The sequence below is a fragment of the Crocodylus siamensis genome, chromosome 12 (assembly GCF_052110815.1).
Source record: "Crocodylus siamensis isolate JL-2025a chromosome 12, ASM5211081v1, whole genome shotgun sequence".
Classification (NCBI taxonomy): domain Eukaryota; kingdom Metazoa; phylum Chordata; order Crocodylia; family Crocodylidae; genus Crocodylus; species Crocodylus siamensis.
Genome location: NC_143406.1, coordinates 42,320,670 through 42,332,271, shown reverse-complemented (window position 1 = coordinate 42,332,271; position 11,602 = coordinate 42,320,670). Strand labels below are relative to the sequence as shown.

General features: G+C 46.2%; 3 protein-coding genes across 3 annotated transcripts in view; 2 read left to right on the top strand and 1 right to left on the bottom strand.

The window, feature by feature from the left end:
• Positions 1–121: 121 nt before the first annotated feature.
• Positions 122–6,639, bottom strand: NUDT1 (nudix hydrolase 1). Its single transcript, XM_090023114.1, has 3 exons — positions 6,450–6,639; positions 1,116–1,261; positions 122–659 (listed from the first exon to the last, which is right to left on the bottom strand). Exons 1-3 carry the CDS (start codon positions 6,602–6,604, stop codon positions 412–414), a joined length of 549 nt encoding a protein of 182 aa, XP_089879240.1. The 5' UTR covers positions 6,605–6,639; the 3' UTR covers positions 122–411.
• Positions 6,635–10,332, top strand: MRM2 (mitochondrial rRNA methyltransferase 2). The gene is made up of 3 exons (XM_090023113.1): positions 6,635–6,764; positions 7,838–8,106; positions 9,569–10,332. The coding sequence occupies exons 1-3, from the start codon at positions 6,757–6,759 to the stop codon at positions 10,000–10,002; spliced, it is 711 nt and encodes a 236-aa protein (XP_089879239.1). The 5' UTR covers positions 6,635–6,756; the 3' UTR covers positions 10,003–10,332.
• A 1,168-nt stretch (positions 10,333–11,500) lies between these two features.
• MAD1L1 (mitotic arrest deficient 1 like 1) overlaps positions 11,501–11,602 on the top strand; it is a 496,400-nt gene continuing 496,298 nt past the window's right edge. The window contains exon 1 of the mRNA XM_090024470.1: positions 11,501–11,540. The gene's annotated coding sequence lies outside the window, so the exon portion shown is untranslated. The remainder of the gene's footprint in view (positions 11,541–11,602) is intronic.

The window sequence follows — 11,602 nt, the reverse complement described above, 5'->3', positions numbered from 1 at the left end:
ATTGCCATCACCTGGGAAATAAGTGGTTCAACTGCAGGCTTCAGCACTTGATGTGTTTGTGACTAGGTCTCCTGTTTTTGGCTTAGTTTAAAGGTTCTTCAAGGACAGTCTTATTTCCAAATTCTGTTTTTTAAAAAAATTTAATGTTTAAAAAAGTCCAACATAAAGGGAAAAAAACTAACAAGTAAACTGTGAAGGAAAAAACTACCTAGTGGAGTCATCAAACAACAATATAATGCACTACAACTAGGGAATGTAAAAGTACAAAAACGATTGTATTTTGTTTTCCCTTTAGGAAAACCACTTCACTTCCTCTTGTGTTTCTTGAATTCTCTGGAAGAAACGCCTATTGTTGGGCAGCTGGTGACACCACTGCAAGAAGGCGGTGCAAACCGGGGATGTCCAAATCCATTACTTGCTCGTTTGTCCAATTTGGGGAATGATGTTGCCCACGTGGGAAGTGTGGAATGTTTGTTTGTTTTCTTCTTGTACCTTGTCTACCTCTTTCAGTGTATATTCCAGGATGGTGTCGTGGTCCTGGTACTTAAAATAACCAAGAAACAATTTCTTGTGGAGCAGCAGTGGAAACCAGTAGGCATCATCTGGCCACATGTGGCTGAATGGCATCTGATCAAGCTGAAACCATTGAGGACGCATTTCTAACAGGGAGAAAACAGAGAGGTTTGGGTAAAACTGAACTTGCTGCTCCCTTCCCTCCAAGCCCCCTTGGGGAGAAGAGGAAACACAACCAACAGTGCACTCCATTGGCCTGCACAGCCAGCTTCCTCCTCAGTGGGACTTTTGAGGACTAGCTAAGTGCATTTCCAGAGGAACAACCCTGATGCAGGGAGATGACATTCTGAGAAGTGGTGCTCAGACAATGTACATTGACTTAGCCACCATCCCCTTCCTAAAAACCCTGGCAGGAAGCTCCTGGGCTGTGGTAGCATGACAAAGGCTGAAGGTCACAACTAATGGGAATGGGGGAGGTGATAATAACAAAGTTGGTATGTACAAGTTGCCTTTATGGGCATAGGAACCCATTCCCCTAAGCAGCAGGAAACAGGAGATGCAGATGAGTCCTCTTTGTGCGGCCACTCCACCCATGCACCTACCCTCGCTTTCTGTTGGCTCGCCGTGAAAACTGTCTGCTCGGAAGATGTGGACTTCCATGAGCTCAGAGTTGCCTATAAACTCGAAGGTGATCTGCCCCATCTTCTGCAAGGTGTCCACCGTCAGCCCACTCTCTTCCAGCAACTCCCTGCAAGACATTTTACACAAGAAGCATTCATGCAACTGCTGAATCCTGCCAGACACACACCTTATGCTTTTGGGGTGAAAACAGCAAGTCTTCTTTTTTCTGCACATGAGGATAAAGAAATGGATGGGGAAGCTGACAGCAGCTGGGATATGGGAGAACTCAGGGTCAGAGAGGCACCTTGTCAGGAATGTGGTTTACACCTGCTTAGTATGCAAACAGGGTGGGATGTATATCAGTGCATGCAGGTGTTAACATACAATGTTCCAGCTTGAGTCAAATTGTCAGCTTGCTTACACCGTGGTAGAGGGAGCAGTGCATGCTGGGTCCTGCAGCAGTTTTAGATGAGTCCTAGTAGATGCGAGCTGCACTAGCCCTTGATTTAAATGAAATGCAATGCCAAGAATGGACTATCCGTAAGATCTTTTGTTCTCTCTGAACATCACTGTTTAGAGGACTTCACCCTACAAGGGTGGGCTGGCAGAATATGGCACCTTGTGACTAGTGACTGCAATGGATTCTGGACAAACCAGGCCTATGGTTGCTGTCAAAGGACTGGGTCCAGAAATGTATGGCTCACCTAATCAGTGCGGTGCTCAGCAAGTGCCAATCAGCCCATCCAGGACAGAGTTATTAGTGCACATGCAGTACCACATGCATGTGGTTAAGGGAGGTTACACCTTATTAAGGCATAGCACGCATGGAGTGGGTACACTGCACTCCCTAGCAGACACTTGACTTCCCACTACAGAAAGCTGGTGTGTAAAGTATAAAAAGACTGTATTAATAAAGAATTCAAGTTATGAGAGAAAGAATGGGCTGGATGGGAGATTCTGGAGAGGAGTTTTAGTGAAGTGGCCTCTCTTACAGTCCCTGTTTTCTTCTGGTACTAGATCAAGTTAATTAATTTGGCTTGTCTACTCTTCTTATAACAGCTCCCTAACTTAAGTTTTATAGGATTCTTTAGCCAGCAAACACACAGTGGCTTGCGAACTCTGGTTTCAATAAGTCTTGAAACATTTTGGTGAGACAGGGAAATGATACAAGATGCCTCTACTCTTATTCAGCTACTTCTAGGGCTGAATAAAACTACTGTTGAGTTGCACAACATACTGGGTGCCCAAGCCAGCCCCTCCAGCATCTACATGTGCATTACTGAAGAGTTTTTACTGGGCAGCAGGACAGTACTTGTATTTAGACATTGAGACATTTACTGTGCATCTAATTAGTCTACTCAGCAGTAAACATCTTGGTAGACGTGCCCACTATGTAACAGTTTAAGACAGGAAGTGCTGTATCCCATTCATTTGAAGACCGCAATTACTGAGGCTGAAGCTTGTCTGGAACAGTTGGCTTAGTACCCACATGATGGAAAAGGTCAAGCTGGTTTTAATAAACACAAGCAGTCAGGACCTTAAGTATATCACATCTGAAAATACCATGGTGAAGCTGAGGGCGCCAACTCAAAGAAGAGTGTGACTTTATATCGGTGCTTCTGTAGCAACAAGGTTTCCTTTAAGTACTGGCTTACCCTTTGATTCAGACAAAGTGAGATCTTGCCAGTATTTTATTAATAAAAATGGAAGTAAAATTACATATTTAAGGTCAAAGGCCTGCATTCAGAGGAGGAAACTGCTGAATCACATTTTAATGCACACCAGTCAGTCAGTCTCCAGCTGCATCATGAAGGGCTGGCCTGCTTGAAACGCATTAAATTAGCGGCTTTAATTACATAAATGTACTCAAAGCCTTTTCTTAATCTGGCCCTGGCAAACTGGATGTGGTGCAAAGCTGTTAGAGTCATTCATAGCTCTTCCAATATACAGAAATTACTAATATTTTGAAAGCTAGTGTATACTCAGCTGAGGTGCTTAATTAAAATTAGACTCAACTTTAAAGTGACTAATCTGTAGTTGGAGGGTTTTTTTTGGCAGCAAGCCTCTTATTCAGCATAATGGGAACCCTCTGTAGGGCTCCAATTTTTCTTTGGCATGACCCTAATGGATCCCATTTTTCAGAATTACACTCTGATTTAATGTTTTGACTAATTTGAGTTGATCTTCCTGGAATATATAGTGGAGTCTGAAATAGAAGTACTTTCCTCAGCAATGGAGCTAAAAGCTTCATTTCACAGGCTGTGATAATTAGAGAGCTGGGTGTGACACTCCTATGGCTTCCTAAGCAATTTGATACATCTGTGTGCAGCTCAACTCCCTACACCATGGATAGGAAACATAATAGGTAATAAATTAAACTGGAAATAATGACCCAGTTAAACACTCTTTTAATAAGATGTGACACAGTGAACAGCACCGGGTGCTTTAGGGGATGTTGTATATCCAGTGAACTACCAGAGAGCCCGGTGAAGCAGGAAACTTCACTTAAAAGACATCTCAGTTGAACGTGTAATCATTTGGTGTGCAAAGTGGCTTGGCATAGTGCAGACTTTTGCTACTGCAATCCCAGTTCAGGTGGCATGAAAGGAGTCCAGATCCCAAAGCCTCAGATGCCCCTGTAGAGTGATGCTGCTGTAATCTTTAGCGTGCTGCCCCAAGAGGGCTCCAGTTTAGACTGCTATAGACAGTCCAGGGAAAGGTATTTTGTTAGCCTGCTATGGTCCATCTCCCTGCCTGAGCCCCACCTGGCTAAAACCTCTAACGTTACAGCCACAGCCTCTACTTTCAAAATGATGCAAATAGCCAAAGCATACCCAGTAGATACCACCTGTTGTTCACTAAGTGAAGCACTACAGGCCTGATTCAAGGCTTAACATATGCTGTGCTTTCCAAAGCACTTGAGATGCTTTGATTAATGCAGGATTTAATACCATCTAGACCATACATTGGGGAGCTGGGGTTTGGGAAAGGGGGCAGCGCGTCAGGAGTGAGGGGCACTGGGTCAGAACTGGCCAATGCTTAAAATGGGTTCTGGAACAACAAAAGGCTGAGAACCACTGGACTAGATGTCACCTTCTGTGCTCCCTTCCAACCCTCATGTTCTACGATTCTCTAATTCTATGTCCGTCCTGCCAGCTGGGCCACGCTCAGACTCATGAGGTGCTTCGTGCTGCCTCCAAGACATCACTTGTGCGGACTGGGTGAAGTGCACACAGCTTGGTCCTCCCTGCAAGGAACACTGCTGTCTACTTGCACCTGGCCTTCCCCAGAACCTCTGCGGCTTTCCTGCCTGCTCTCCTCTTCAGACATCCCTCTTGCTGCTGGAGCTGGGCAGGCATATAAGCTGTGCCTCTGAGTCAGGGAAGCAGCTGGCCCCAGAGCTGCAAGGCTTGGACTGGTGGAGAGCAGGAGCTCTCATTCAACATTGCCAGGTCTTAAATATAAAATGATCGTACTTGCTGAAAAAACTATCATTCACTGAAAAAATATGCAAATAAGTGTGCAAATAAGCCTTTTTCTTATTTACTTTACATGGCTCCCTCTAAGACACCAGTGAGTGAGTGAGAACCGGGTCAAAGTTGAAGCATTTCTTGATTTTAAGGCAAGCAGTGCTGACAGCAAACCCCAAAGTCAGTTATCGTTTCTCGGCCTCTTGTGGGCTAAGATTTAGTGTAGGAAGTATTGGACATCCCAGACTAATGAGTCTGGGATGGAGGATGCTTGCCTGTAGTTTTTGGTGGCATCCAAATTTGAAAACCTCTGGGCTTGGGCTTCCATGTAGGTAGGATTTGTCAATGGATTTGGGAGTATCTGAAGCTGGGATGGAGGAGGCTCGCGGTGTTTAGAACAATTCAGTATTTACCTGGCAGAGGAAATACCATGACCTCTAAGGTGGTTTTCCAAGTTGCAGGGAAAACCACTTTCTTGGCAGGGGGTAGTACCTTGACTACAGTAAGACATAGTTAGCCTCCCACATTCACTTCTGGTGGGAAGCTCTTGGCTATAAAGGAAACCCCCACTTAGTGCTCTTAATTGGTTCCTGAACAACCCAGCGTCAAGTGAAACTGAAAGTATCTGATGACCCAAGATGGTGACCACAATTGTTCTTACTGACCCAAGATGGCAACCGCGAGCGCTATAACAAAACTCACTGAGTGCTAAGTAAAATTGGGTATCAATTTCAAATGAGCCTTATAGTGAAACAGCACCAAGCGAAACAGCGTTAAGTGGAAGTTTTCTGTACACCAACATTATGGAAACGGCACACTTCTCCCATACCTGCTCCAGTGGCCATATGGCCAGGGTGGCCAGCAGAGAGGACTTTCTGGTTTTCTGCTACTCTGTCCCTGCTGCAACCTGACACCTTTATATCTTGTTTTTCTCTTGAAGAGAAATATATAACTAAGGAGTATGAAAAGCTTTTCTTGAAGAGAAAAACAGAGGACATAAAGACATCAGGCTCGTATCCACAGAGGACAGAGTAGCAGAAAACTGGACTGTCCTCTATGATGGCATACAAAACCTGATACCTTTATGTCCTTGATTTTTCTCCTCGAGAAATAAACACCCCACGCACAGTCCTGTTGTCCTCTGTCGATACAAAACCTTTTACGTCCTCTGTTTTTCTCTTCAAGAAAAATACTTGGTACTCCTTATTTATTTCTCTTCAAGAGGAAAACAGAGGACATAAAGGCGCCAGGTTTCGTATCGATAGAGGACAACAGGACTGTACTTGAGGTGTTTATTTCTTGAAGAGGAAAACAGAGGATATAAAAGCACCAGGTTTTGTATCAACAGAGAACACAGGACAACTGGACAGTCCTCTATGCTGAGATGCCGCGAAACTCGGGGGCATCCAAACCCCACACAGGACTCCCGCCAAAGGATTTGGAAACACCCGAAGCCCCACACAGGGGTGGAGGATGTCTGCCAGTAGCTGAGGCCACGTATCCTCCTTGAACGACTCCCAGATTTGGCCGATATGACTCGGGACACGAAACAAAACAATCAATCCGAGTGGCCGGGACAGGGCGCCGCACGCGGTGTTGAAACGATCAAGTCCTCCCCGCTCCTCCCCGTGGGCCTTCGGGACTGCGCAGGTGTGCTCAGCGCAAGCTTTGGAGCCGATCTGAACACGGAATATACCAGCAAATTAAAAAAAACCAAACGAACCCCAAATTCAGCTAAGAGTCTGCAAGTTTCTGCCTCAAAAGCGGCCACACATTGGGACACCTGCACTCTCGCGGGGGGGGGGGGGGGCGGTCCCCGCGCCGCCGCGACGGGCCCGCGCTCACCTCCGTGCCGCCGCCTCCACGCTCTCACCCGTCTGCACCTTGCCGCCGAAGCCGTTCCAGAGCCCGGCGCCGAAGCCGCGCTTCTTCAGGCCCAGCAACACGCGCGGCGGTTGCAGCAACAGCACCAGCGTGTAGCGCCGCACCGCCATGGCCATTGTCTTCCCGCCCGGCTGGCGTCGCCACCTCCGAAACAGTCCGGCGGGAAAAAGCGTCCCGCGGCCAGCGCGGCCCCTGCTGGTCGGCCGGAACCCGGGGCGCGGCGCGTGCTTCCGGGGGGACGCCTGAGTCGGACGCACGGGCCGGGACCATGAGGCGGTGAGGGGGGCGCGCTCCCGCCCGGTAGGGGGCCTCGTGGTGCGGCCTCAGTTCCAATGCAGGACGGGACCTGGCGCAGGGGAGCTCGTCTTGCATTCGGGAGTTGCGCCATAAACGGAGCCCCCGTCGGAAACCCTGGCCCCTAGGCTAGGCAGGGAGAAGGGTGCACGCATGCACACCCCGCAGCCGAGCTGCTGGGGGGCCCACCCAGCTCCAGCGTTGGAGGGGGGCGTGTGGAAGGGCCCCCTTGCGAGTGACGGGTTTCTGGAAAGCAGCCACATTGGGAAAGGGTTGCTGCAGGAGGCGTCCGGGAGCCCCTGGATGGAAGGGTTGGAGGATGAGATAAAGTGGGCATAGGTTTTTGGGTATAAAAATGGCAGATGAAGTTCTTGGGGTGAATCGAGGGTATTGAAGTGGCGCTCTGCCTGGGACCAGAAGTGTCATGGTCCATATGTGGAATGGCACAGCACAAAAAGGGGCTGGATGCGTTCTTGGAGGAGAGGGGCTTTGGGAGTTGGCCTGGCCCCTGGACCAGAGCTTCCTGGAGCTTAACGACACCTGTACAGGGAGTGTGGAGGCTGCCCTGCCCTGCCCTGTCTGTCTGCGCTGGGGTTCGAGCACATGAGAGCAGACTTATAGTTTCATAGATTGTTAAGGGCTGGAAGGGACCTTGCAGATCATCAGGTCCAGCTCCCCTGGCCTTGATTGAGTCTGCTGGAGCATGGCAATTGCTGTGCTGCAGCAGCCTCTCACGTATCAGTGTCCCTGCACTTAAAAATGGCAGTCGGGATTTGTTTTGGCTAATTTGGCTTGGACTACAGAAAATTAAAAAAAACCCAAAATCGTGGTGCTGCCATAGTATAAATAGTGTGTAAATATGAATTAACTGTACAGACCTAAGAGTCTCAAAAGTAAAACAGTACATCTTCTTAAAAGACTATGTTATAGATGAGCTTAGTGATTGATTGTAAGCACTAAAGTCAAGATGGGAGTTAATTACATGAAAAGGTGAAGTTCTCAAACTTGCAGGGATTCTGCACTAATTGGTTTCCTTGTCTTTTTTTTCCCTGTAGTTATCAGAGGTGGACAAGCCCTTTGCTTCTGTGTCAGAGGTTGAAGAGCAGAACTGGAACAGAGCACCGCTGGCTGGAGCGGCATTTGAAGGACCCATTTGTGAAGGCAGTGAAACAGCAGAATTATCGTTGCCGAAGTGCCTTCAAACTGCTGGAGATTGATAATAAGCATCAGGTTCTTTGTCCAGGGTTTTCTGTGCTAGACTGTGGAGCTGCTCCTGGGGCATGGAGTCAGGTTGCTGTACAGAGGGTCAATGCCTTGGGCACTGGTAAGCTCACAAGCTTAGCTCCCAAATGTAGGAATTAGGCAGTGAAATGCCATAGGTGATGGAATGTTTCACCAGATACAGACCTGGCAATTTCAGTTGTCCAGTAGTTGAGAGAGAGAGGAAAAGACAAAAGGTCAGACAGGCAATGACTTGGAAGAATGGAAATGCTAATGTCCTCCCAAAGGAATACAAAGGGCCACAGCTATATTAATTTAGGAAGAGGAATAGGCCAGATGATGCCAGCTGGACATAGCAGACATTATGCCTAAGAAATCTAGGGCAGATGGACAAAGGAATTTTCACTGATGTGTGGGAAAGACAAATACATGTGAAGTTTCCAGTTAGGATGCGATGAGAAATCAAGAGACATAAAAGACTGCAAGAGAGGATGTCTTTGCATATGCCAAGTGAGTGTTGGAACCAGCCAGCATAAGCCTTTACTGATCCTTGGGCATAGCCTTACTGCAGGTACTTGATCAATATTTATGGTAATCTCATGGTATGGGTGCGGTTTTTGCTGAGGATTGTAACACCACTGTCTAACATTCAGTTAATGTTTTGTTAGAGTGTTTTAGAGTGTTTGTTTAAAGTAACTGTACAACTGCTATTGGCCTTTGGATTTAGTAAAAACATTGTAGCTCAGTTGGTGACTGGGTCATCTGAGTTCCAACACCAAATGAAGTAGCAGACAGTGCGGACTTGACCTGGAGTCTGTGGAGATTGTCTTTTACCAGTAGAATTAGGTATGGTGTAGATAGTTTAGTTTTACTTCAGTGTGTCTTGTACTCAGCTTAGTAATTAATTATATAAAATTTAAATCAGCTACAAACTTAAGATTTTTTGTAGCCATGCTGGGAATAGAAAGGAAGTATTTCCTTGGATGAGCACATGATGCCTTCTTTAAGGAGTAAAAACTTAGGAAGAGATGTACTGCAAAGGGGACTAAACTTTTTCACTGAGCCGCAATATAAGGGATGGTCATTTTGGGGGGTAGAGAATAGGGCTAGCAAAGAGATTTTGTTTCCATCCCTGAGGGCAATCTGTGTCTGATCTCAAGCAAGTAATTTAACTTCTGCCTCTATTTTTGTTTCTGAAAAATGCCCATGGGTGTTGTGGTTTAATTTGTTAATGGTTGTAAGGTGTAATAGGGCAAGTTTTGTTATTATTGGCTGAGTGCAGAACTGCCCTGCTTCTCTTATATCTGGTATAGATTACAACTCTGGGATATAGATTTTTTAAAACAAAAATATTTATTCCAGGTCACTGGGTTTTGGTGGATTAACAAGGTCAGCCCACTGGTCATGGATGAGGTAGATTGTACTTTGTCAACACATGATGTAGGTTTACATACTGAGCTACTGGATACATACATTATTAGCAGCCTTTGTAATAACCTTGATCAGTTTGAAAGCAGGGGTCTGTCTTGTGTTTTTCATTCTTTCATTAACATTTTGTTTCCTAGATGCCAGTGCCCCTGTTGGCTTTGTCCTTGGAGTTGACCTTCTGCGGATTGCCCCTCTGGAAGGAGCAGTCTTCCTCTCCAATGCTGATGTGACAGATCCAAGCACGCTTAATAAGATCCAGGAGATGCTTCCTTCAGGGAAAGCAGATGTTATTTTGAGTGACATGGCACCTAATGCCACAGGGATCCAAGAACTAGATCATGATAAACTGATTAACTTGTGCTTGTCTGTTCTGGATATGTCCTCAAACATCTTGCAGCCAGGGGGGATCATGCTCTGTAAATTCTGGAATGGAAGAGATGCTCAACTTCTCCAAAGCAGGCTGATGGAGCACTTCTGCAACGTACGAACTATAAAGCCTCAGGCCAGCAGGAAGGAATCTGCAGAATCCTATTACTTGGCAAGAGGGTACAGAAAGACTGTGAAAAACTGATTATGTCTGCCTCTCTTGCATGGGTTGTCAGTCATTGATTGGACACTAGGACTTTGGGTAGACCTAAAGAATTGTCCATTTAAACTCTTACATTTTGGTTTTACTGTTAATCCTACATTGGGAGAATCTGCCATTATTTATATTGTGCCATAGATATCCAACGCAAGACCAGGTTGCTGCTTCACTGAGCTGCTACTCTATTTATACCAGCAAAAATATCCAATCTTACTCTGGGGTGTGGGAGGAGGCTGTTGTGAATGGCATGCAGTGATATGAAAGTCCATGGGGATAGAGTGATGGAAAGAAAAATAAAGCACTGGTTATAGTTTTGTTGATGCGTGTGTTTAAAATGATTACATTATCTTTTTAGTTATATTTGGAATGGAGCATCAAGTCGGTTGCCATAATGGGAGTGAAAAGAAAGAGGACTGCAAGCCAATTTTACGTGCCCTTCATCTTTTCTGAAGGCTATTGCAATTTATTAGAACATTTAGAAAATACATAATCATTTAATGGTCTCAAAATTTGCATTGTCATGTAAATCTGTAATGGGGTATTCAGAATATATGACTGTGGTTGCAGAATATTACAAGTTGATGGTTGTGCTGAGTTATTACCAATGCATGTGCCATGGACACAGACTATATATAGAAACTACTATTTCATCAGAGATCGCCCGTGTATTACAATAGAACAGGTTCATTGCCACTGATGAGGTCATTTTCACTCCTATTAATAGGAAGGCCCCTATTAGATCAATGTTGCAAGGTGTTATTAATCTCCAGTAAGGAAAAGGGTACTGGCAAATTTTGCCTTCTGGTAGCAGCTGGAATTTTGTTTGTTTGTTGGAATAATTTCTGCACCTATTTTTTTTTTTTTTTAAATAACTATATTGATCCTTGAGAGATCTGTTCTTTATACTCCCTGTCAGTGGGTCTTTGAGCTGGGGGTGGTAGCGCCACATTTTTTTTAAGGTTGCCTAATGTTTCTGATTTATAAATCCCCCCCTCTTTTTTTTTTTGTTACCAAATTTATGTTGCTCAATTGCATGCATGTGGCCTGGAAGTTTCCATGTCGCAGGGCTGCTTTCTTGAAGTCACAGCAAAGAGCTTGTTGGAGTCGCTCATGGACCAAATGCAGGTGATCTGAGGCCAAGCACTGAGCAGCCAAATGACTTGCCCTTGGGTGCATGGGACCTCTGCTGCCAAGCTGGAGGCTTGACCTCATCTCCTGCATCACAGCTCTTGAATCTATCCGTTTTTTTTCTTCCCTGTAATAAAAGCGCTTGATCTCCCTTGTATGATGCTGCAGGGAGACCGCCTCCCCCTCCCCTCCCTTTAGAGTGGTCGCTTTGGGCATCAAGTCGCGTATATTCTCAGTATTACGGTAGGCTGAGAGCGCTCGAACCACCCTCATCCCAGTATTACGGTAGAGGGCGCTCGAGATCTCGCGGGAGCTGGAGGCGAGTTCTCGTGGGATCTCGGCGCCAGACCAAGGAGGGAGATCCAAGCCGGAGACGGAGACAGCGGCGGCGGCGGGTGAGCGCGGGGCCTCCTGCCATCCCAGCGAGCCAGTGCAGCGTGTTCCCTCAGTGCGCTGC